The sequence below is a fragment of the Chaetodon trifascialis genome, chromosome 5 (genome assembly GCF_039877785.1).
Source record: "Chaetodon trifascialis isolate fChaTrf1 chromosome 5, fChaTrf1.hap1, whole genome shotgun sequence".
NCBI classification, from domain to species: Eukaryota; Metazoa; Chordata; class Actinopteri; order Chaetodontiformes; family Chaetodontidae; genus Chaetodon; species Chaetodon trifascialis.
This window is the reverse complement of record NC_092060.1, coordinates 25,541,872-25,569,140: the sequence shown is the minus strand read 5'-3', so window position 1 is coordinate 25,569,140 and position 27,269 is coordinate 25,541,872. Positions and strand designations below refer to the sequence as shown.

General features: G+C 42.7%; 1 protein-coding gene across 7 annotated transcripts in view; it reads right to left on the bottom strand.

The window, feature by feature from the left end:
* The window catches only part of gria2b (glutamate receptor, ionotropic, AMPA 2b), a 48,552-nt gene extending 21,283 nt beyond the window's left edge, over positions 1–27,269 (bottom strand). For 6 of the 7 annotated variants that reach the window (XR_011602184.1, XR_011602183.1, XM_070962857.1 and 3 more), the window contains exons 1-3: positions 26,900–27,264; positions 26,644–26,784; positions 2,863–3,102 (exon numbers count right to left, since the gene is read on the bottom strand). Coding sequence is in view for 5 of the 7 variants with exons in the window: in XM_070962857.1 (XP_070818958.1) it covers positions 2,863–3,102; positions 26,644–26,784; positions 26,900–26,984 (466 nt within the window). In the remaining 2 variants the exon portion in view is untranslated. Of the gene's footprint in view, positions 1–2,862; positions 3,103–26,643; positions 26,785–26,899 lie in introns of all 7 variants that reach the window. The other variant, XM_070962855.1, reaches the window with a different exon arrangement.

Below are 27,269 nucleotides of genomic sequence, written 5' to 3'. Positions count from 1 at the left end.
TCATGGGTCTACTGCTCACTGCTTTAATCACACACTATTTACTTAGCAGTGAACACCAACATCGAATCAGTTACAATTCCTAAAGATATGAGGCTGTATTATCACGGTAGTGACCCAAGACGTGGGTTTCTTTGACTCCTTCCCATTAATCCAACTGTCAGCACTAAAATATCAAAGATTGTTTTAGAAAATGCACTTCGAAAAGTTTGACATATCTGCATTCAGTGAGGCAAAGGAACACAAAAAAGAGCGCTCAGAGTGCTGCCCACCTGCATACATCCATTATCTAAACTGACTTACTGACAACAGCTGACAATCGTGCTGCTGGTTCAGCCATTAGTCTCAATGTGCTAATAGAATTCATCATAACCAGTGGCAACTCTATTGCCTCCTCTCCCTCGGCTCCCCCTTTGACTGAGAGAAACACCCACGCAGTCATCCTTGCATCATTTACCAACCAGCTCAGTCACTTTCCATCTCTCTCTCTCTCTCTCTCTCTCTCTCTCTCTCTCCCTCTCTTGCTCTCTTCCTTGCTCTCTCCACACTTTGGTTGCCATGGGAATGAGTGGATCACACTGACCTAATTAGACAGCCATGCAATGATGAAATATGCACAACAGGGCCTTCAGTGACGCCGTGGACGTACAGTAGAGACAGCAGGTCAGAGCTAGCATTAGCATGAGGACAATCTCAAGCAGCTGGTGGAGAGGAACTACTTGGAGAGGAACGACATTTGATTTTGCTGTCAGTCAAGGCCGACTTGGAAGACGAGCAAGGGATTGTGGGAGAAGAGGAAGGGGAGCGCACGGAGAGAGATGAGGGTCGAGCAAGGGGTGTGTGGTGGTGTGTGGATAGATCAGAGCCTGTGTGTGTATGTGTGTGTGTGTGGGGGGGGGGGGGAAGTGCAGTGGAAGAGTGATGGGAAACAATAGAGAGTTAAAGGTAATGCAGAGCAGAAATGCATTAAATCCCCGCTAAGCCAGCGGCACTGCACTGTACTCAACCTAAACACTAGTGTATAGAAAGTAGTTTCTATTGCCTAAAGCCACTTGGTGTGTTATTTAAATGTTCTGGTAAGCCACCATTGGGCATTCATCAAGCATCATTCAAAGTGCTCCCAAAACTCCTCCTTTTGTTCTACTGAAAATAAAAATAATGAATCATTCTCGTTCTATAATGGGGAGTAATAAAGGGGCTTAAGAAGTGTAACCTGAAAGCAGAGCATCCCTATTAAAGAAAAGACTTGATAACATTATTCCACTGTCACTTGATACTACTGAGGTCTTAATTCTACTCTTTCATTGCGCTAACAGTATTAAAATACGGTGAAACTATCTGTGGCAGAGATTTCCTTTTGGGTGCAGGATGGTCCCTCTGAGCTGCAGGAGGCTGTATTGTTCTCAAAAGGTACAAATCGTAATGAGCAGGCGACACAACTGAATGAGTTGCATGACGCAGCAAAGCCTGATAACGCCCAGGCAGCAGTCACGTGTTCTTTACAGTTTACACACGGCTTTCCTGCACGCCATGTTATTTTTAAGGAGACGTGTTGCGATATTCAGATGCTAGATGTGAGCGGAGAAATGCAGAAGTGTTATGGCCAGTAAAGGATTCAGACATCAGCTGGAAAAAATGTAAATTTCCAGACTCAAATCAGTGTCGAACTAAAAAAAAAAAAAAATCACTGATGAAAGGGATCAAAGAATAGAGATGAAATAGATCTGAATATGAAGTAAGTCTGGACAGTTTGAGAGGAGATCATTTTTCATCTTCGTCTGCCTTGAATAAGATCAATCCATGATCTTATCCAGGACCACAATAATAGGTGCACAGGCTTAGCACAGAGACGCTTTTACTTCTGAGAGTATGTTTTTGTTTTTATTACTGCTGTATTTCATTAATGAAATGTTCAAACTGTTACATGAATGCTTTCACCATCGTGAGCCACAACTGCAAACCATCTGTACGTCTAATGGATTAATAGACCTCCCTGAAATATGCAAATGTGCAAAACAACAATTAACTAATCTGTGAAGCTTTAAATCAGTTGAAGAAACAAAATATAATGCGGTAACACTGAAACAATACCAGCTTGGTACAGTGCCATTACTTTGATATTGTACGTAACAGTATTAGATGAAGGGCATTGTGGTTCATCACAAACAGCTCGTCACATAGGAGGCGGCTGTGGCTCAGGAAGTAAAGCGGCCTTCCACTTATCAGAAGGTCGGTGGTTCGAGGGGCACTCGACATGTCAAAGTATCCTTGGGCAAGATACTGAACCCCAAATTGCTCCCGATCCTGTGCCATCAATGTGTGAATGTATAACGCTCGTAATGAGGTGACTTAGTCGCCGTACGAATGTTTGTGTGAATGCAGACGTGTGTTGTAAAAGCGCTTTGAGTGGTCATCACACTAGAAAAGCGCTATAAAAATACAGTCCAAAACACATTCAACTGTAGCACCTCCTGTGTCTCAGAGTCTGTTTTACGTAATATGAAGGTGAGGGGGGGCAGCCAGGGTCTTCTTTGACACGCAGCAGAGGTGATGTGCCCTGCAGACGTGGACTCATGACGTATGATGTGTTTAAGGTGTGAACACTGAGTGCTAGAAAATCTGCATCTGGCTTCACAGTTTAAGAAGAGCAGTAGCCGATGTTAAAAGTAAGCTAGAAATAATTGCTAGCTCGTAAATATGTAAGTACTCCATCAGACTCTGCCGTGCTCTCCCAATCCAATCCAGTGGAAACACAACAAAAGCTGAGAACAGCTGCAGCATCTTTAAAACAAAGATGATGCCATTAGTGTCAGCCTCTGTGAAATCAGATTCGGAAACACGCACCAGACGGCGTCCGCGTCTTACCTCGATCACTGTCGTACAGGTAGGCAAACTTGTCCCACTTGTAGTACTCGATAAGGCTGAGGAGGGGCCCCTTGATGTCAGGTCTCATCTGGATGATAAACTGCTGATTCCCATCCAGAGGGAAGCTGGGCGTGATGAAGGACACGTGAAGCGTCCCGCAGAATGACGTGATGGTGTTGACAGACTTCTTGTCGTAGAATCCGAAAATGGCGTACACTCCTCTTGAGAACTGTGAACAGACTGAAGCAGAGGAGAGAGGTTCGTCAGCACACACCCTGTAAATCTCCATTCGAGCAGGTAAAGAGTTCCTTGTAGTTTTCTTTCGTGCCAGGAATTATACTGTCAGAGCAATCGCATTTTTCCTTTTCCAAACAAACTCTGCTATAACTCATGACAGCGCACATATCCAGAACCTTTTTACAATCCTTTAGTGCACATTAGTGCTCACAAACATTAAGGGACGTCTCTTTCAGTTTCTCTTTGGGTTGATTAATGGATAGCTTTCCATAAGCTCTGCCAGGGGAGTGCTTGTGCTTTATAGTAAAGGATCCACTGTACGCCAGTCACTGTGTGCAACTTTAATGAGTGGCCTATGACTTTTTGATACAGTGGGAATAAGCGATGTTGCGTATGAGTCAAAACCAAAACCGCGCATTAATTCTTCATATGGGACGTGCGCTTACCATGATATGCTGTAATGGTGCTGCGTGTTGGAATTCTGCTCAGGCACAAAACCATTTCAGGCGCCTCCTGTGAGAATATGATGCAGAGCACATATGCTACAGTGCACCGCTCCATCACGGCCTATTAGCAGTAGATGTGTCCTTAAACAACATCCTTAATACATATTCTTTGGAGGCCATTGAGCCTGAATCATTGCCTTTGTTAGGACCTTTCAGGGTGTGCACCCAGCATTTATGATGACTCTGTGTGTTTGCATCAGATTATTTGTATTACATCCTCATCTTGTTGACTCTGCAAAATCACCTCTGTTCAATAATTCATGACCCATGCTCAGGTACAGTACAGTGCCTTTGCTGGCCTCGAACATTCATTATGCACAGAGCAGAAAAGGGCGCAGTGGACTGAAAGTAAACATGAATGCTGAACGTCCAAGTAATCCTGAGGTTGCAGGCTGTTTCTAAAATATAGTACCGGGGTCAGCAGATTGGCATGTTGCTTGTTAATGTGTATTGATCAAATGTAAGTTAATCAGGCTTATTGACTTGGACATGCGTGTCCACCAGTGTAATTAAACGAATGAGGCATTTCCTTTCCCACAATATAACTGTGATGACTTGCTGACAAAGGGAACTTGAGTCCATACATCAGATATTAACTTGCCTGGTGTAAGCAGGCATCCTGCCATGTCTCTGCTGGCTGTGGCAGCTATCGTTGATGAGATGTGCACATGCTGGGCAGCATACAGAGTGACTGCTGTGGTCTTAGCATTATGGGAACGAGGGAATGTGGTCAACAGATTCACGCTTCGCTCTTCAGCCGTTATGCTAAGAGAGGACGTTTTAGGAATTAATTCATTTAAAGATTCACACCTACACACAGCGGCCGCTCTTTACAGCCACGTTTGGGTCCAAATTAACAGCAGCTCATTAAAATTTGTCTCTGGCAAACGACTCACGCAGTCTGCAGTACTCGGTCATTGTCTGTTCTCACACGTTGTCCCTGCTGAACAAGGCAGACTCACTTAGACCATGAAGAACTTAAATTAAACTAAAACTAATTTCTCCTGTCTCGAATAGGGTTGTGAAATTATTTCAGGCCCCCATGGCTCCTGAAGTGAAAGTCCCATTTAATTTCTGCACAGACGACGGTGCAGAGGGTGACCGATAGCAGGAGCACTTGGGTGGACATGAAACTCTGGTTTAATCATCAATACAAAAGATCTGTGTTATATTAAACATTTGGTTCTTTGATTTAAAAAAAAAAATGGAAAGCACAAGTCTGTGTGTGTGAAAACTCCCAAAGAGTGTGTGTGGATTCTGTCACATGTAATCTTATGTCTATTCACTTTAAGAATTAAGGTAGAATTTGGCTGAATTTGTGTGTTTTTGTTCCCACTACGATGACGAGCCTTTTGAATTCACTACAGCTGTGATTCGTGCCTATTCTCCATAGCAGCAGCAGCTGAGGCTCATGGGAATATTTACCATCCCAAAATGATGAAAACAAATTATTTTTATTTTTATAATTTTTATTTGTGTCTCATTTCCCTCAATGGTTCAAAGTCTTATGATTGTTTCACCTCTGAAGTGTGTTTGTACCTGTTACCATATCCAGCAGTGATGTCATGGTGGACTGACACCATCTATCAGCAAGTGAGCCAATGTTTAAGACCAGGCTTTACTCAAGATTACTCAGATTTAATACCAAGTCTGGAGTACTGAAGTGCCGATTCTGACTTGAGTAATTAACTGTTCATCACATTCATCCGAGACAAGCCATTAACAGCAGTCCGACCACCTCCGTCAGTCTGTGGCGGCGTTCCTAATCTCTTTAGCAGATGACAGTGGCCAGCGACGCCGCCACAGAGAGATCAGACCTCACTAATCTCATTTCACTTCCGTTTAACTGGGAGCTGACAGAATCCACCGTGTGTCGCCTGTTAACAGTCTAATGGGAAAATTATTTTGTACAATTCAGTGAATATTCCTCAGAGCAGAGGCTAGATTACATGTTAAACAAGTCATGGCTCTCATGGTTCATGGGTACCTGAACCGAACAAAACCTGAAATAAATGCTGAAAAGCTTTCACTTCAGGTCCGTTTCAGGAATAAAATTTTATAATCAGGACAGATTTTCCTCCAGAAAATTACAAAAAATCAGGAAAAACCCACTAGAACACTCGTTTCCTGACACTGTTGTGTATTATGTAGAGGTTAGTGATGGTTACAGCTGATTGGTGGTTACAGTGATTGCTCTTCATCCCTGGGGTCACTCTACTGTACAGTATGCACATGTATTATGCAATTACACGTGTAATTTAACAGACATTACGACCTTTCACCCATTCTGTATTGCTTTCTAAACCTGTGTTGTGCGTTGATGTAACCATGTAGGAGGAGTGAGTACTTTTAGTTTGAGAATTTGGGCATTTTGTTGATAATACTGCACTGTTCTCAAAACAATGGTTCAATCTCTCAACACTGACTACACAGAGCTTAACTTTCAATTAATAGTGATTTTCACCAACGAAAACCCCAGATTCTTAAAATATTTAATACTGCTGTCTTTAATTGATTTTCATACATATTTCATGCATAGAAATGTTATGTTTCCGGCTACAAGAAGAAGCTAACCTAGGCCAAGAAATAAATAGTAAATGAGATCCTTTGTGTCGAGCCCAGCTGTGAGAAATGGAGGATCTGTTATTGAGAGAAAAATGATCATTTTAAATGATATCTGCCTGATTTTTACTCATTTTCTTGAATTAGTTATTAACATTTTCTTTGCAAAAGTAAAATATGAGCAGTTCTCACCAAGAGAATATCATACGTCCTTTGTTTCACATTGGCCTCGTCATCCTCCTTCATTCTCCAGCCTTACATCCCCTTCATTAATTCAAATCACCCCCTGTAGCTGCTGAAATAGATGCCTCATCTTTGGACGTTTATGCCATATTTTGTGTTGTGAAGCATGAGAATTATGGGACTTGTAACCCTCTCCATGACTGACAAAGCTCCCATTTGTTCTTAGAAGAAGAAAAAAACATCTCATCATGGCATCACTGAACAGATTAAATATATTCCAGCACTCCTCACTGCCATCCCCTGAAGCTAATAGAGCTGCAGAGTTTCCTTCTGTCTCTGTGCCGCTCTCTCCATTGTCATGCTTCTGAGGCTTTCTTTGCTGACGCTCTCTCGCTGGTGAGCTTGCTGAGTTTGCCCAGGATTAAAACTCTCTGAGCTCATGCTTAGAGCCTGGATATCCCCATGACTGCGCTGCAGCTTATGCCAGAGCGAACAGTTTGACAACATGTTACTTTATTACCAAATTCACATCCAGAAGCGATGCGCTACCCATTTCTCCACACGGCGACTGCAGGACTGTGCCTGAATGTGCCGGGAAAAAGAACGAAGAGCAAGAGGTTTTTAATGGGAGATCTATGTGCACCTCGTCAGTGAGGAATTTCGAAATGTTTAATTAAAGAAGAAAAGCCAGCCACAAACAGTAAGTTCTAGAAACAGTGAGGATTGTGGATAAAAGCCATTAAGCCTCTGTCACATCTCACTGCTTTTCAATGAAACCAGGCAGAATTGGCCCGCAGAAATCCCCCTCCGAACAGAGAAAAGAGAAGTGACTGGGTAAATCTTTTCTTTGCAGTGTTGATGAGGTCACCCTAATTAGGCACCATGAGCAAAATGTTGAAACAAATCTTATTAAGGCTCACTGCTGGGCCTGGAAGCTGTGGTATGGACCCGGTTTCCCCCCTATCTTTCTGTTCAAAAAGATAAAATTTGAAAAAAAAAAAAAAAAAAAAGCATTTCTCACTTAATCTGGGAATGTTAAAGTAAGATAAACACACTGTCGACTCTGGGACTTGTAATCCGAACATTGTAGTTACAGACAATAATGCATAGTGAATAATAGGCCGCATGTGCACTTGTGCATGTGTGTCTGGTTTGTCTGTGTTTGGCTGCGGGTGTATGAGCCGGTTGGTCTCAAAATTCCTCTTGAAAGTTTTTCATTGTTTCATCTGCGAACCAGTAATGTCAAGGGAAATGAGCCTTTTGATGTGAAGCATAAGATGAACTCCTCAGGGAGAGCTGAATATGTAGAGCAAGCGCAGGGCAGACAATCAATATGCACATTACTGTACGTTTCAGATTTATTTAGCTGCATTTAAAGTTTCACTACAGATCAGGACAAGTTCTCTACAACCCAGTTTCCAAAAAAAACCCAGAATGTGATACTTTGCTAATCCCATTTCTTGTTCACTCAATTGAAACAGTACAAAGGCAATATATTTAATGTTTTACCTCATTAACTTCATTGATTTTTGTAAATATCTGCAAGTTGGGACAGGAGCAACAAAAGACTGGGAAAGATGTCGTATGCTCCAAAAACAAAAAACACCTTCCCCAGGTAAACAGGCTCATTGGTCACAGGTGATAGTATCATGATTGGATATGAAAGATGGAGTGAGGCTCACCACTTTGTGAACAAGTTTGTTGTCTATATAAAGTAAAGGTGAAAGACAAGGATTACAAATTCCTGATTAAACTACTAATTAAATATAATACAGTGTAGTTGATGAGCAGCGAATCAGACAGAAAACAACATGGACCATTGAGTTATATTAGTTGTGTTCGAGTTGGCTTCTCTAAAGTTGGGCTTAGACTAATGGCTGGAAAAGATTCTCGTTTCTTTGTAACAACATCATAAACTGCTCCTGGACATTACTTGTACCGCAGATACAGTATGCACGCACTCATCGGGCACTCTGTGGTCATCAGAGGTCCTAATCACCTCATTATCACCAGCATGTTAAATTTGTCGCAGCAGTGACTCCGGCAGTGCGTCACCTTCTGAGGAGAAGGTGCACCCTGTGAAATATATTTAGCTGTCCCAATTAGCTGACCTCGTTTTCACCACTATGGCACTGAAAGCATCTCCACCAGTGTTTACGTTACTGCTCTGTCACTGATCAAAGATTAAACCTGCATAAATTAACTAATTAGCTAATAGCAAGTCTGAACTCAGCTCACATCTAATACGCCTTGCATCAGTTATGAGAGGAACATTTTTATTTCTGTGTACAATTTATTTCGTTTTTTGAGATTCAGTTAATTTGATCACCCCAAATGAGACCCCCAAACTTAACAGATGTACACCGAGGTTACCAAAGTTTGATCAGGATAAAAAGATTAAAAAGTCCTGATTTTCAGTATGTTTAAATGTCATAGGTGTCGTATCATATGTAGGCTTCAAGACATCTGCAGCAAGTTTTAATCATTACATTTAAAAACATCTGAAACAACATTAAGACCTAGTGGCTTCATGGCATAGGAAGCTTTGGCACACAGCACACCTTTTAATTAAAAACTAGCAAAGAAAATACACTGCTGTACTATTTAATGGAAAAGCAAGCAACAACTTGTTTAATTGCAGGCTTTATGGTCGTTTTTTTATGTAGCTGTAGTGATCACAGAGGACACTCATTAAATCAGCAGCGGACAACACTATCTGATATCTAGTAGAGGGCCATCAGAGGCCCCGTGCATCAGCAAAATGATGAATCAGTTTAACACACACACATACACACACACACACACACACACACACACACACACACACACACACACACACACACACACACACACACACACACACACACCACATCAGCGTGGCGATGAGCATCAGCAGTCCAGTCACAGCTATCAGAACTGACCGTTAGATATCTCACCCTCTCCAACACTCCTGTTCTCACCACAGAGAAAAAGGCTGCTGGTCTTTGGAGATTTTATGTAAAACTGATCTGTGACCCGCCGGCGAGGCGGCTCAAAGCCACCGCCCCTTCCACCAGAGCAACCTGAACACATTTGTCACTGATATAGTTGCCGCACGGCTGGGTTTTGACCTTGTATGTCTCCAGAAAACTGGAAAAACTAGGCGGTTCCAAAATGACCCAGATTGCTGAAGTGAACTGCCACACCATGTTTAAGGAATGATTTTGGAGACTAAAACTGCTTTTTATTCTTATTAAAAACTCACTTTAAGCATTCAAGAAAACAATATGCTGACTGCTGGTCAGAAACAGGATGATCCCCAGCCTCCTTCCTGAGACTTTTAGCAGTATAACATTGTCATGATGTCAATTTGTAGACCAAAGTATGAGGCGACCTTTGCAATCAGCAACATATTTTTTGCAGGAAACATAATGCTGATTATGTTCACGTCTGCAAAATGTTCGCTGTAAACATGTTGCATTTGTTAATCCTGCAGTATCTGCCGCTTGTAACCGAATCATAATTAATGATTTAATGGTTATAATGCCACTCTGGTGTCCGTATGAGGTTAGCTTAGCTGAGAATTAAGACTCATAGGCGGGGAAAACAGATAACCTGGCTCCCTCCAAGGGAAACAAATTCTGCCTATCAGCACCTCTGAAGCTCTCTAATTAACTTGTGCATGAGAACGTTGTCATCATCAAAACTAATGAAGTTTTTATAACTAGGTTCGGGTACAAAGACCACACCTCGAACACATCCTATTTCTGCACAAAACTACATCCCTTCATCCCATCATCCCTTCATTCCTCCATCCTCATTCCATCAACACCCTCCTCTCCCTCTGGACCCTCATACATCCCTCCTTCACCATCTGGGCTCTGCTCCATCCATTCTGAATCGTGGGCTTCTTCAGCATTGCCAGACTTTTCTCATCAGAGCAATATTTTTGTGTTTCTAAGTAGCAGACACATTTAATGCATTTAAAATCATGTTTTAGCTCTCCTGGGTGATCTTAACACTTTTAAGGTCCTCTTAGACTGCTGGAGGTGACGCAAAGAAGATGCATTTGAAACCGAAATCACTGCTGTTCCATCAGGCTCTTTCGTTGTGAAGCATTTCCTTCCCTATCATTAAGTAGAAATAGAAAATGGTCAGAGACGTCTCTGACTTGAGGCTCTGACACAAGAAAAATTTTGAGACTTTCATCTTTTCTTTTCATCTAAATTAATACACTGTTTAGCCCTCAGCCGAATTCCTATTCTCACAATTCCCAAAGGATTTCTTTAGCCTCATAAAAGACCTGTCACCAGGCTGCAACCTGCAACACTTAAGAAGAGGAAAACATTTATCGATAACTCATGAAATTCACTGAGCGGAGGCAGTGTTTCTTAACTTCTCAGAGCTTTGTCTGCAGCCCATAAAGGCTCGATCTGGTCTCACTCCCTCTGTAGACTGTTGCCAGGGTAACATATTTCAGCCATGTTCGCTCTCCACACTGCAGTAAATATTCACCTCAGCATATCGTTTCATGTAGCGTTGAGGCTTTACATGTCATTTTTCTGAAAGCAGCAGAAGAAATTGGTTGGATGCTACACGTGCACACTGTTAGTTTTCAATTTAAAAAGGATGCAGGAACTTGGATTTCCTGTATGAGCAAACAAACTTCTGCAAACCTCGTCGTTATGAAACTCCTTCATTAGTAAGAAGATGAGCATACGTGCATTGCTGCGCCGCAGGCTCTTGCCTGGGTAATAGCTCTCAGTCACACTCTTGAGTGGCCAAAAGGAAGACTTCTGGGAGGTGTCACTGTGGGCCAGCGAGGCGCACTGGGAAGTGTTTTTGTCTGCCTTAGAGCAGCTCTTCCGGCAGCTGGTTTCTCGAAGAACAGTACAGCTCAGTTCTTATCAACTTGTGACTCCCCTCCTCCCCTCCTCCCATCTCCCATCCTATTTCTCTCCGTCTCTTTCTCCCTCTCTTCTTTTGTTCACTGACCTGTTTCCTGAAGGCTTTCTGACGGCTGTGGATGGAGGATGGAGGTTTCACAAGAACAGAATCTGATGAATGCTCTCTGTGCTAAAGGCCCGGCGTCGCACAGCGCCCCCAATGTACCAACCGTCATTTCAGCTCTGCCATTTGTTGTTATCTGCACACTTCTGAAAGCTTCACCAGTAGCTGAGCAGAGGGGGGAGGAGTTGGAAGCTGCCTGAGCCGCTCATCTATGCCAGTTATTGACTAAGTTGGACTGCTGACTATGGCTACATCACGCAGCATGAACTAACGACGTACTGCGCCAGCATTTCTCCAGTGAATTTTGAATCAATACCATAAATAACATCAAAGCAGCTCCACTGATTTTATACATCAAAGTCAGTTTATTTGTCGTGATTAGTACTATTCAGCCGGTGAAAACAGTTGCACGATTCTGCAGCCCAGGAGGAGCTTTTTCAAAAAAACAACCCAAGTGATGTCAACAGAGTTTTTTTTTTTTTTCTCAAATGTAGGACAATGCCAGACTCTGTGGAAGAGGACCTGCTCCCTCTGTCGACATAAAAAGCTCCTTCTAAGGTATAAAAAACATGACGATTCGTATTTTCAGGTGATTATACACGAATATATTATACACGTTACTCAATCCCCCTAAATCCTGCACACTGGACCTTAAAATGAACAGATACAGACACAAAAGATACATTCACTAAAATAAACAGTACATATTCCAAAGAAACACTGTTATTATTGGTCCAACATGAGATAATTTTGGTAATCTTTTCGGATGATTTGTACGTTATTGCTTAGTTTCAGTTCTACGTCTTAAATCTGAAGAAAGAGAGGCACAGTGCTGCGTTGCTGAGCACAGGCCCACCGATCCATCCCACTAAACACAGAATTCTTCAGGAATATTGATTCTACGAAGTCGGCCCATACATCACACACAGCCTCTTTGTTCGCATTTCATCTGCCTCCTGTAATAAAACATATCGTGCGTCCAGTGACCTTTAGTGAAATACCAAAGCAGACCTCGGATCTGCTGTTCTATTGTTCTAATGATCTCAGATCTGCCGGACCAAAATTAGTTACATCTATAAAAACACAGGTTCATCCAGCGTCTGTGGGAGCAGCTGCCACAGCAGCCAGACACTCGGTGTGTGCTGAGGAAGAATAAGGATCAAGTCAGAGCAAAGCAAAGAGAGAGTACACATGAGCTACTTTTTATAAAGCAAAGCTGAATCTTAGTATTGTTTTAGGAACAGACTATTTAGGGATTCTCTCTCTCGCTCTCATTTGTCTCTCCTGAAACCATTTTCCCCTTAATTCTGTTCTCACAGCAGGAGAAAGACGTCGCATCAATGAGAACTCGCCACCGCCCTGAACATCATCTCCCTGCATCGCTCGAGATGACCCCAGGCCTCTCATCAGCTCACCATCATCATTTGACCCCTGACTCATCTCCTCTTCCCTGGCCCTCGGTGCATCCCTCCATCCCTGACCTTTCACGCAGCCACTTATCCATCACTTCATCTCAATACTCGAATCGATCCATTCAGAGGTGACGTGGTTTAGTGAAAACAGCATTCGTGTAAAATGGAGGATCTACAGCAGGCGTGAGGCTGTGCGGTTGTTTGTCAAATATCTTATATCTAAAATATATATCTAAAATATTCTCTTTTGCCATTTAGGTTGATTCCACATCGTGTTCTGTTACCATGACTCTTGACAAAAAGCAGGTTTTTCAGAGAGTAATACTAGCCAGGGACCAGACGTGTACAAACAAACAAACAAACAAACAAACAAACAGAAAAAGGCTGGTCTCTAATCAAGGCTGAGTAAAACACAGTGAGGAAAGCTGGAATTACTTTCACTCTTGAGAGCTCAGATAATATATCTGGTATAATGTGCATTTACAAAGCACTAACTCCATCAATACAACAACAGAGTTACACCAGTCTGTTTGTCTGAGCTTCTCTTTTTAACAGGAATACTTTTCATTAATTACTGTATTTTAGAGTGGCACGGTGGAGCAGTGGTAACACTGTCGCCTCACAGCTAAAAGGTCCCAGGTTCAATTCCCACCTGAGGTGCTGTGGGCGCTGGGGGCGTGTCCTCCACCATGCCTTCGGTGCCTGCTGCTCAAGGAAAGGGGCCTTTCTGTGTGGAGTTTGCATGTTCTCCCCGTGTTCACCTTTTATCCTCCATAAATACCCCCACTAAAAACATGCAAGAAGATCACCACCTGACCAGTGGTGACAGGAAGGAACTGGGTCCCCGGGCGCCGCTGTCGGCTGGCAGCCCACCACTCCTGATCTGCCGCGGAGGAAAGACTACCAGGATGGGTCAAAGGCGGAGGAATTAATTTCACATGTGGTTGTATCGAGTGATTAATAAAGTACGTCTCTTCTTCTTCTCTTATTTAATCCAAATTATTCCAACTATATTTTTTTTGTTATAAGTAAGGACTGAATTAAAAGCTTACCAGGAAATACTGATAGACTTTGTTATGGATTAAACAGCTGATGAAATAGTATTTATTTCATTTAAAAAAAAAACACTGCAATTATTATAAAGGACTTAATACTATGGAAATGTATCATGGAAACAGGTTAACATTGAGTTTGTATTAACAGTGTGACATCAAACTAAAATAGGAACAGGTCAGAAAACATGGAGGCTTGTCACTAAAATATAATACGATATACTTATGAAACAGGACAAATGGGAAATAAAAGTCCATCTGTTTCAAAAGGAGAAATAGTGGCAAAAAGTACACTTATTAAAACAGGCTACACTGTACTACAAAGTATACGACAAACATTTCTGAATGTCGAAAAGGAGACGATGAGATGCGCGCTGGCTGCTATTTGCATGAAACATCCTACAGAGAGGGAGACTGCAACTCCTGAGAATGACTCCATTTTTCATACACAGTGCTCCCTCGTGCTGTTTAAAACACTTTTGACATTGTGCCATTGTCGAAGCTTACACGGTTTAAATTAGCGCCGGCGAAAAGTCCCGTAGAAAAAGATAGAGATTACACAATTCTGCAACTTCAAAAGGAAGCGAACGAAGATGTGACCTTCCAGAGGCCCCCGGTTTTCAACAATACAGTGAGCATTAAAAAGTAAGACTGAGGTTGCAGCTGCAGTGCTTCATGGGATTTGATGTCTTCCTTACTGTGGGGGATTTTCATGGAAATCTGACTATTTTTGACAAACGGCTCTGTTATATATAGAAGGCGGCTTTGTTGTGCAGAACTTGTTATGTTGACAGAACAGTGGACCATGACATACTGATATTTGCTCAGCAGTAATCTTTCTGCATGGCTGAAGAGTAAATAGCATGTACATTACAGCAGTGTATTGCAGTATTAAATGTGATTAGGGTAGTAATGTAGACACTGTGAGGATTACGGACGGTTTTACTCCCCATTTGCTAACTCTGTTCAGTCAAGCGTTCCCAAATGCTCCCAGAGGACGAAGCCCACTGTCGTCAGTGACCCCCTGACTTTTCTTCTTGTCTGTGGCACCAGCAGGTCAAAAGTTTAATTTATCCTTTGAAATTCTGCAACATCAACCAGATTTGACTACTAACAAATACCGCGGCAAGAGCTGAAGTTAACCCACAGTGTAAAGTAAAGCTGCCACATTCTTAGATCAAACACTTAAGAGTGCCAAGAGGATGAACTGAAACGACTTTCTTAATCCCACGATGTTTCATCTAGCTATCAACAGGTCAAAATTTTAATTTGTCTAATACTTAACTTGATATTCTCATCGCCTTCAAAAGCACATTGTCTATAATGCACATTAGCAAATGCTAGCATGCAAACTGTGAGCCTATGTTAACATTAAGTTGGTGAATGCGGTGAACATTACACCTGCCAGCTTCTCAGCACTGTCATTGTGAGCATGGGAACATGTTCCTGTTAGCATTCACAGACTCCACGGAGCCGTGAGCGTGACTTTCTGACAATTATCATGAACTGCAGTTGAAAAGAGAGTTCAAAGTAGACACAATATGATCCAAATCTGAAACCCTATTCATTCAGCCAGAGCTAAGATAGACTAAAAGGTTGGCATTTGAATGCATTTATTGGACGTACCGCTATTACTCTGACATCCCTCCAGCCAGCCAATGGTGAAATCAGAAAATGTCAGATAATTTATGCAGCTGTCCCCTTTTCCAAGTGATTCTCCTGCTGTTTCATCCCGGCAGGGGACGTGGAGCTGCTGAGGCCCTTTTTCAGCTTGTGTCATTTGGAAATGTTTATGCTGGACTTGACTGTGTTAATATAATGTAGGTCTCAACACCAGAGCCACATGCTCCAAACTCAGAGGCTGCCTGTATAACAGCAAACTCTTGTCCCCTTCAGGAGCAGCAGCATAACTTTAGTTTCGCGGTGTTGAGAGAGGACAGTTGGGAACAGTTTGGAGTTGCCTCTCGCCTGCTGCATCATTAAACTCTGTGCCTGTCTGCTGCTTGACTGTCCACAGCAGATTATATCGTCTCTGAGTGTGTGTTTGTTTGCCCGCTCCGTCACACGCACACTGATCTCACCTGCCAGCGATCACGGGGTCTGACCTCGCTTTTGCGAACCCGCCGCTGGCCGAAGCCCCATCTCTCTCTGCCTCGTCATATTTCACTCCCATTTGTTTTCTTATCTGCTCCTAATTGTCCATGTCATTGTCCATTTAATGGTTTTGTCCTGGCACCTATTACATACTTGGCCGTCCTTGTTGTCGATCCCTCTTTGAATTGGTTTTACCATTGGGGATTTAACCTTATCTGAGTGTGTGAGGTTGACACTGCTGAGTACGCTACATTCAGTTAGACATTATTGGTTTTCACAATGTGCTGTTTGATAATATTTTGCTTTATATGCTTTTTTTTTTACACAAAGCACTGCAATGATTCATATGCTCTTCCAGAAAACTGGGGATAAAGTGCTTTCCCATTAGCATTGTTGCAATTTCTGCTGACTACTTCTACCACCAATGGAGTTTCACAAGGATCAAAAATGACTAAATGCACCATTAAAGAGTCAGTTCACCCACATTATCAATATATTCTCCTTCAGCCGTGGCGTCATCCAGCCATGGAGATGAAGATGAACCTCAGGTTCAATTTAATTTGTGGCACTTAAATCCTTGAAACTTACAAAAACAGCCAAGTCACTTTCCTTGTTACTCCAGATGATCTACAGAACGCATTATCACCAGCTTCTATAGATAAGATAAGATAAGATAAGATAAGATAAGATAAGATAAGATAAGATAAGATAAGATAAGATCAGTCAGATAAAATGTTGCAGATTAAGACGTCTCTGCTTGTAGATCAGCGTTAAGGTGTTATTCGGCTTCATGCACAGACAAAGATTCCACAAGATCAGACCAATATATACATTAAAATACACATTTTAAGGCATCGCATTGCACTTTCAACCTGCGGCTGCTGTAAACACTGTTTGAATCTTATTCTTGGAAAACACTGGTTTTGCCCTCATTTCTGCCACCTTCGCTCACATCGTTCGCTTTGATTATGAGATGTTTTAAAAGTAACCCTGCAAGTTGCAAAAGGACATTTGTCTTTTGTTTTAATCTCTGAGGAGAGCAGCAGGGTAATAGATGAAAACTGCACAAAAAAAGAGAACAAAAGCAAACATGAAAATACGCCCACATAAAAGAAAAGAATAAACAAATTAATGTTTCCATCGACTGGTTTGAAGCAAATTAACTGGACTATGCAAAGTGGCAATTTGGCTACGTTACGCACGGCTGTAATAAACAGAGCAGAAGAAGTAGAGGTTGCAAACTGAAAGCAAAATCAATTGTTTGACAACTGCCAGTAAAGCTCAAAGAAGAAGAAAAAAAAACTTTGGCCATCTACGAGAGAAAAACAGAACGAGGCCTTTCGTATTTTATTTTTTTTTCAGGCATTATGGGAATATGTGGGAAGATGCTGAAATCAAAAAATAGCATCCCTCTCTCGTTCTTCACCTGGAAGTGAAACAGATGATCTGTCATGTGTGATAAATGCGTGTTACTTCAGTAACTTACTCGGAGAAGGTGTTTTCATCGCCTGTGATATGAGCCAGCATGTCAAATCCCGGTGCTTCGCCTCAACCCTCAGCGTCTCATACAGACCCTTTAGCGTCTGTATGAGATGCACCAGACTTTAATCTAACTCCAGCGTAGACCCATTCGTGGCAACATTAGACATTCACAGTATGGTGACGTAGTATTAATGACTTTCACTCAAGAGACGACAAGAAGGAAGTCAAACCAAAATCTTTTCCTCAACCTCACCAAGTAGTTCTGGTGCCTCAACCTCACCAAACTGCGACTGTTTAAAACTTTAACCAGGCGTCAGACAGGTTTTCTGGCAGGAAGGCGTTGTGTGTCTCTGGGATGAGAACATGTTGGACACCTGAAGCAGTTGCTTCAGGCATCTGAAATTGCTGCAGACGGGTTTATATTGGTTAACTGAAAGCCTGTTGCATCTCATGCAGATGCTAAAGGGTACATTGTGTGTCTGTATGAGACGCCGAGGGGTGTGACAAAGCGTTGGCATTTAATGCTCTGGGAATGAGAACAAGTTGAAAAAGACAAAAAAAACAACTTTCAATCGAGACATTGAGGATGCTTTTTTGAGTTTCCATAAATCTTTTCTCATGTTTTACTTAAAAATCCGCACAAACATACCTTCATGGAAACACTAATCAAACCCTCACTGCACAGCCGCCCTAACAAACAGAAAGCTGTCCTGATTCCAACCCCTGAGCCCCCTCCACTGAGTCTATCCCTAACTGACCCCCGAGATCAAAGAAGCCGCCTGTAGACTGTGGCCTTACTGGCCCTCACATGGCCAAACACCCATGCTTCCTTTCATGGGGACAAACAGCATCACAGAGCCAAGCAGCAGGGGACCAGATCAGCTGAAAACCAAATCAACTCTCACTGTGAGAGTTCACTCGAACTTCCATTTGTGGTGATGATACACAGTTTCCGGCCTTCACTTTATCGTCCCCAAGAGGAAAGAATAAAGACATGACTTAAACATAAAGCGAGTCAGTGTGCAGATTCAACACATGATGACAGTTTGAAGTGAATCATCTTTCCAGTATTATGTCCTCACTTTACTTATCTTTTTGCTTATATCAACATCTAGTGAAGATCCAACACGTATGTAATGTAGGTTTTGTGAAACCTAAGTATCACATACCATTTTTCTAGACTCACCATTTTGCACAATTTTTCTCATCATTTTAGTATTTTATTGTTTGAATTGAATTGCTGTCTGTTTCCACCCAGATGCATACAGCTGAACTCAAACAGCTCAGGTCTGTTTTATGATGAATGGTGAAAGTCATTCTGGGAACTGGAGTAAAATCAGCAGCTGAGGAAGTAGAGATGTCCAGCAAAGAGACATTATCGCAAATGTGGGAACAAATCCAAAACCAAAAAGCATTTTAGCTGTTTTTTTCTTTTCTTTAAGATGTTCTATATGAGCAAGAAACATGGACAGTGCACTATCAGGTTCACAGCTTGCACCTTCTTTTAATTTCCCTGGGACTGTAGAAAATGCGACTGACAAGCCAGCAGCTGCTGAGATGCATTGGCTACGGTCCACAGGAGACCTTTTTGTTTAAGCAGGCAGACCGTCAGGGAACAAGAGTACAATAGCACTGTCTGCAAAACAGACATTACTTAACAGCACCGCTGACAATATCAAGAGATGCTTCGAGTGGATCAAAGCTCTAAATGAAGTGGACAAAGTGAGCTCGAGTTAAGAGACGGGGCTGAAGAAAAGAGAGAGGAAATGTATTCATCAGCCCTCCATGTTGATTTCCTGGGTTGCCTGGAGGAAGGAGACCGTCGGTTTGTAAGAAGCACACTCTTTAACCAAAGGTTCAACAGGTGAGAGAACAGCTGATGTGAGTCAACGTTACACAGAACGACACTGAGGATCAATGATGCTTCTTAATTAGAAACTGTGAAATCATTGTGCGTAATGTTGGACAAAGCGCTGTCAGTCGTCCCAGATGCATAGATGTACTTCTTGTGAATTAAATAAAGTATTAATGGATTCATATCTTCATTGTTGGGCTTCACAGCCGGTTTAAAGCGACTCTGCTGTCAAAAACAGGCACGTTACGAGTTTTTCCCTGATGGTGTCCACCTTTAGCCTGAGTCATCCTGCCCTTTCTAAAGGACACAGCCGGCCTAAAGACAGTCTCTCTCACATTTACATTACATTTACATTTTGCTCAGCGAGACATAACAGTACAGCAACAGAGAGCACAGGGACACGTCTGTCCATGCAAACCGCTCATCACAATGTAAAGTTGTTCCGTCTGTCGTTTTCATACATCATTTCCTATCCCCCCCCCCCCCCCCCCCCCCCCCACACACACACACACACAAACCACACACACTTAACTTCTAATAAGTTTGACAAGAACACCCTGTAAGACCAGACAAGGCAGCCGGATCAAATCTTAATCACCGCGATGATGGGGAGGACAGATTCTCCTCCATGCATGCTAATGAGCATCCCCCTTCAGCAGAAAAGGCTACTCTGCGAATTAAAGGGAATTCAGCTCATTCTCAGTTACGTGAACTTCAAACAGACTGTGAAGATAGTTGAAGGCCAGATTGATATACATAGAAACAGTCTCTTAAAGTCAAGGTGAAGTGTCTTTTTAACCCTTTTAGATCACATCCTGGGTCATATTGTGCACAAGTTTTACAATATATGCTAAAAATACATTTCTTTATGTTCATAAATCAAAATCCAATCGTGTTTTATTCCTGTAAAACAATAAATGACCTCTGAACATGTTATGTCCCCTCTGTCTGTCCTGTTTCACTCAGAAATATGACACTATGCTTTCCATCTGGACTTTAAAATGCCTGAAATGTTTCTGTTTCTGTAAAAATGTTAATAATAACACGATGACAATGAAAAACAATGATCATGTTTGTTTGGTTTAACAAGTGTTTAATTACGGTAAAGGCATACACATTTAAGATTTTTATTATTTTACTTTTATTCTGAAAAACTCTGAATTAATTTCAGTTCAACATCAAGCTGCAGGGACAGATTAAAGTTAAAGGAAATGTCTGAATAAGTTTATCTTCAAGTGATTTTTCTGTCAAATAACCTCGGTTGCGTGTTAATTAGTTGGTGTTTTAAGCTGAAGCCTAAATGACTTAAATGTTGTCAATATGACCATCTGCTTCTGTTTTTATGCCTTGAAGCTGCTACTGAATTTAGAAGTGGACCGTATGGCTGCAGAACTCGTGCATGATGATATGATGCTCTTCATCATACAGTTTCAGCGATGAACTCGACATCTGACCTACAATCATTTCAGCTGCATCTCGGTGACACAGTGTCTGACTCTTATGACAGATTCCTGCCACAGCGACCGTCCTCTGAAATCTGACTTATTCACATGCTGAGACGGAGACGGTGTCGTTGCCGCTGTTGTCACTGTACGTGCGTTTAGAGCTGGCTAAAAGGCTGCAGGGGAATCGGCGAGGTGTTTTTATTTTCACAAAGATATGGGAGGGGGACATGTAGATAGAGGACCAAGGATAAAGCCTCGGTCACATCTCTTTAGGATAAGGATCTGTGCTCCGAGAAGACAATCTTTGGATCTCTATTTGCAAACCAAAGAAATGCAAAGAAATTTGTCTTTCGTGGCACTGGTGCAGAGATACAGAGTCCTGCTGCTTCAGACAAAGACATTTGTGAACTTCAACACTGTAAATGAATGAATGAATGGATGAAACCTTGTCCTCTCAGTGACTGAAAACAGGATATCTGTTCTGAAGTCAGTTCTGAACTGCATTTCATGGTCTTCATCACACGGATGAGGTTCCACACTGAGGTTTGACTAAGAATATGTTAAACAGAAACACTGATTTCTAACTTTGCCTTATGTGTTCTTCATGAATATATCTGCACAGAAAATCAAAATGCAATAGTTTAGATTATCTTTTAGACTGCGTTATTGACAGTTTTGGTGAGTTTTTTGCCATGAAACATGTTTTTAAAGTGATCCATCAGTCCCTGGTGACTCTCCTAAAGCCAGGAGGAAAACAAACAGAAGCCACCAGGCAGATTCTGTCAGGTTCAGCTTTGTCTGCCTGCTGAATAAATCATCATTTTAAGGCCCTATTCCGGCTCAAACACGTTGTTTTGTGTAGCCGGTGAATTTTGAGGTACTAACCACTGTCGCTGCAGGAGAGAAAAGTTTGCATCCTGTCCAGCTTAGGGCAAAAATGCATCTGAGCCACCTGCCTCGGAGGCACTGACAGAAGGAAATTGTTGGATGTGAGACAAGAGCCGACTTCCAGCTGAGAGCCTTTGAATCTAACTGATGCTATCTCAGTCTTGTGTTTTTTGAGGACAAAGTTATAAGGGCTTGGTTGGGGGGTGTATTCAGGGCGACCAAAGATCCGCAGAGGGTTCTTTAGCCTCATTTTCTGACCGGCCAGCTCACAGGCCTATTTAATATTTCACAGCTCCCTCTGAAATGGAGGAGAATGTGCTTAATTAAGTGTGAACAATAAATTGGCTATAACCGATGCTCCGCTGCGCATATATGGTTAGTTTAGGCTTTTGATCATTCACCGAGGTCCCTGAATGTGTATGTCCCTGAGATACTATGGGCATGTAGATGCATGAAATTACAGTATGACGTGATTCGACCATGACGAACTGGAACTTTGAAGTGTTAAATCGCCGGCCGGCTGTCAGTGACCTCAAACTGCTCTGTTGCTCTCAGAGGAGGAAGAGCAGTTTGCTTTGAAAGAGGTGGGCGTCAGGAATAAATGCATGGGAGCGTGCTATAGCAGAATATAAAGCTTAATGTGGCAGGCGAAGACACAGACACGCACGTAAACAGGTGCACAGTGTTATGTAGACATTTTTCACTGTTTAAGTGAGCCCTACTGCAGACAGGCTTATGCTACTTATCATTAATTGCTGATGTCCATTTCGATGTAAATAATTAAACGATGTTACCCAGAATGCCCTTCAAAAGTCCTGTGCTGAAGTTGTGTGGGTGGTTTGTCCCATTGGAAGACGTGTGAGTTGAGAGAGGATGATGCTCTGACGTGTCTCAGTCATCCAAGTAACACAGTTTGCCAGAAAAGGTATCACATTTTGCACTGCCGATGACAAAAGTGCGAGCTTCAGCTGCACTGCACGCTGGACACTGATGATGGGACGATCATGCATAATTTAGACTTCAGAGGGGTTCCCAACCATTTCTGCTTGTGACCTCTTAATGCAAAGCAATGTCTTCCTGTGACCCCTTACAGCGTGCACATCTATGAGCATGTATGTATGGAGTTCAATCAAAGTGATTTCCCCTCTCAGACTGTTTCATCTGAATAAGTAGAATCAGCCTGTATTTCACTTGAAAAGGCTGAAGAATAAATCAATGCAGCAGAGGCCGAAATAACCTCAACACCCTGAGTTTTCTTGTAATCCCAATGAGTCAAACCCATGAAACACTTGATTGCTCAATACTGTCTTTCATTAGACTCTCCCTGACTGGTTAATTCCAACATCTTTCAAACTAAAAGCCACCTCCAGAGCCACAGAAGACACCACACAACTGTTTTCACAGGCCGAATGTGACTCCTGACAAGCAAACTGACGTCCTTTAATGTTCAGTGTAGCAGTGCAGAAAGCATCCCAGTATGAGCCGTGATGCCTTAAGTCCACAGAAACAAAATAAGAAAGCAACGCTTTCTAAGTGATGCTCTATCAGGGGTCTTTGCTGTATCTAATGTATTGAATGGTGGTAAAAAATAAGAATAATTTGTCCTTTAAAACAGTGAAAGTTAAAAATCCAACACCAAACAATAACATGGCCTTCGAAATTCAACATAAATACACTATAAAAAAATGTTCCTCTTAGTAGCAGTGAAGTGTTTCAGGGTGCATTAGTCATTAAACCATGCGGGGTCTCAGAGGTGGCTCTATTCTCGGAACTTTGAAGAAGAATCTTGGAGATTTATTGCACTGGTCGGACGGCACACCAATATCACTGCACACACATGCATGCACACACAGTCACAATGACTCCCCTGGTCTTGGCAGCAGATGCAGGCCTGTCCAGATGAACTGTTATTGATGGAGGAATGCATCATCCTCCCTCCCACTGTCTCTGACACACTGCATTGATGAAGTATGCTGTTGCACAGGCCAAGTACAACCAGAGTGTAATATGTCTGTGGGGGTGCAGATCCATACATTCTGAGACTTATTCCATAAGCTTAAATTATGTCTTCGGTGGTTCATATTGCAAAGGAATAAAAGTCTAACACACTTTATCAGAGTGCACAATTAATTCAATTATCATAAGTCTGCAAAAATCGTAAAAAAAAATATGAAAATGAGCATTTTCTGCCAACTTTTGCCGCTTAAATGTTTTCAATACGTTGTGCTACAGACACAGTTTGCTCAAGACACAAAACTATTGAGATTCAGTACTTTCTGTTCATAGCTGGTAAAAATGTCCGATCCGTCTGGATTTGAGGGGATTGGCTAATCTGTCACTTCCTGTAGTCCGATTCAATAAAAGTGTATTTAGTTGCACATTTTCCCTCGTGCTTCCCTCCGCATTAAAGACAAATGTGCTTTTGCTGGATCTGAAGTGAAAGCTCACAGCAGCAGCTCCTTGGTAATGGAGTGTGTGAGGAGTCCTGGAGCTCAGCGAAAGCTTACAAGAACCTGCAGTTATAATGTTTTAGCTTTCAATACGCCGCGTCTGCTTCAATACTTCTCCTTTTATTCTCCGCTACGCGCGGTCTCATAAAGTGAGTTTTAACAAAAGGCAGAGTGGTGGTTTTAATCTACTATAATTACACACGGAGGTGGACTGTGAGGCAGGCTGCCATCTACCGGTTTAAAAGCACCCCCACCCCCCACCAGCTCCTTCTCACCTCCCCCCCACCAGCTGCCCTCCCCCCTCTTACTTCCAACTCCCACTCAAGCAGTCGATTAGGAGGTAGATTCACACACGTTCTGAAAACACCAAAGGTATGCAGCCTGGGTGCTGTGTTCAGGGACAAGAAAACTCCACAGACTGTCAACAGCCTTTTCAGCATTAGAGCAGCGGTTCATTCCCTCAGCTCGACATCACAAATCAAGTCATTCAGGCTCACTGGTAGCTGTGTGCAGGTCTTAGCGATCTGCTGTTTAAATGTTAGCCTTACAATAACTGAGCCAGAGCTGTGCTGTTGATGTGGAGGTGATCCATCCTCACCCTGTGAGGGATCTCTCCTCAGTTAATTACATGCACACGAAATACAATGCTCGACCGAAGAAACAGCTGAAAGCATTTACAAGGATTGTGGTTGATTGATTTTATCAAAACTTCGCATGGTTTGTTTCATGATCGAGTTCAATCTAGACTGACAAATAAAAGCCAGCAGTTGGATTTTGTGCCATAAATCAAGAACAGGAAAATAAAAAAACAACTTTGCTGGTGTTTATTTATATTTCCCAGACCTCCTTCATGCTGTTCTTCGTGTTTAAGATTTGTTTTTCACTCCCTGACCTTTCCAGAACATGTGCAGAATCAAAACTCGCCAAAGTAATCGATTACATGCCACAGTGACTTAAAGCCCCCAGTGGCCTAAGCGAAGTGAGGATTACTCCACTTTTGATTGCAATTGATTAAGATAAGCAAGTCAGGTGTTTAGAAGAGACTGTCTGCAAAGGTTTGGACCTGATCGACATCTAATCAAATGAGTGTTTGTGCAACAGAACACACACACTCAGGACAGAAGGACGCAAACTGGGCGGAAAAACACACGCATGCAGTAGATCCATCCAGGATGTGGTTCATATGCACTGATTAAGTCAAGCAATGCAGAAACAGCTAACACACGCTGTATGTGCAGCAGATGAATTGTTGGATATGGATTGCTGTAGCTTGCAGGAGAGCAGCGCGCATACACCTCTTTTCCCTGGAGGACGTACAGCGTTCATGCCCTACAGGGGACACTGATATTTGTATGTAGCACATCGACAGGGCTCTGGCCGGGATCTGTCGGACGCGATGAGGCGCTCCCAGCAGGAAGCTTTTATATGGTAATGAAATCGATTGGAGCGATGCGCGCACCAATCAGAAGCGTTTGATTTATGTGTAAGGGACTGTTGAGAGGAGTAGTCGCTTGGCAACCGCCTAATGAAATGTTCGAGCTGAGGCTATTAAAAATAGCGACCTCAGAACCCACTTGCTGCCTCTTGTTGCGGCTATTTCAAAGGAAACTGCCAGCATCTTGGCTCTTTTGATAAAAGAGGATGAAGCTGAAAACTGGCCGCTGCCTGATCGAAAAACCAAGTGATGGAGTTTGATGTGCGCTGTCTTTAGACTCCAGAGTCGTGATTTAGGTTTGGTCAAAAGCTATTAGTGTGTCTCCTGCATTTTCCCAAGCAGCTGCCAGTCATTTTAGGGCCTCGGCGGTTAGTTTATCCTATTTATATATATAAATACCCTATTTAATCCTCTGTATGTGTTAAATCGTCGCCCAGCCAATACGCGTGACGCTCAGTGTAAATCTATGGATGTAGGCTGTCTTCTAGGAGCCAACAATGGATGAACACCGCTCCTTCCGAGCCGAGAAAAGACGTGACAACGGCACACACTGCAAAAAATGGTCATTTCAGCAAGTCTTACCTCGACACGAACGCGAAATGCCCAATAAATGAGGCGAGAGGGGTTAAATCGATTCGATTTGGTTGCAGGTTCGCTTTTTTCAAGGAGTGGGCAGGAAAAAAAAAAAGAAGTCAGATCTCGACATTGGTGGCTTTATAGAAACGGCATTTGATTCCAGGAACAGGTTGATGTTCAGTGCAATCAAGTGCAGTCTGCCTCCACTCGTTTCCCCACTTTCTTTAAAATAAAACCGGTGCGTTTAAAAGACTGTCGGTGAAAAGAACTCGTAGGATCGATGGCTTTGCAGCGTAGCTTTGTTTGATCTCTGAGGAATGGAAATGGGATGGATGTGACGGACTGTTACTGTGGAAACCAACTTTCCCCTGCCTACACGATATTGTTCATCCTCAACTACGCATCTTGGGTGCCTCGACAATGTTTGCAGACAGAATGTAGATCAGAGAGCTCCGATGAGTTCCCTCTCCATTGGAACAGCTGATGCATTTACCGAAACCCCGCTCAGAAAAACGCACAATATGCACAACAGCATTTCATGGATGATGTGAACGCTAGCAGGACGGATGAATTCGGGTTCTGTCTAAAACGGGGGTAAATGTGCTTTTCACTTACAGCAGTTGGTAACAGCAAAACTGTTCGCCACTTCCAGATTGTCAATGTGAGGCGTCAGTCTGAATTCCGAGGTGCCAAACTGAACCATTCCTATCCGAAATGCGCTGTACTCTTGATCCGCACCCCTTGGAAAAAGTCCCCCTGAAACCGACACAAAATATCAGTTAAACCTGCACAATTTTCTACGGCGAGACACATTTTCCGCACAGACTCGTTGCTTTTCAGCCAATTTCGTTTGAACCAAATGGATACCTACCAATTTGAACACTGGGCGAGCCTCCAAGCGCGCATCCCCATAACACCAGCAGAACTGAAACGGATAAATTCACTATCTTTTCCATGTCCACAGTTCAGGTGTCCACATCCACCAGGGGAGTCTGATATTCCTCGCTCTCTCCGGAGACGTTAGATCCGACACATATTGGAGATCTTCAGCCCTGGGGAGAAAACAAAAATAATGTGCTGCAAAGGATGTTTTTTTCTGCAGGTGGCTCGCAGTGAAAGGACACCAGCAGTGGAGGAATGGTCGCCTGCGATGTAGGTCTGCTGTTTCTTCTTCCGCTCCTCCTCCTCCCCTCCTGCCGGCAGCTGATACCTCCTCTGAACGCACAGGGACACTGCGCGCC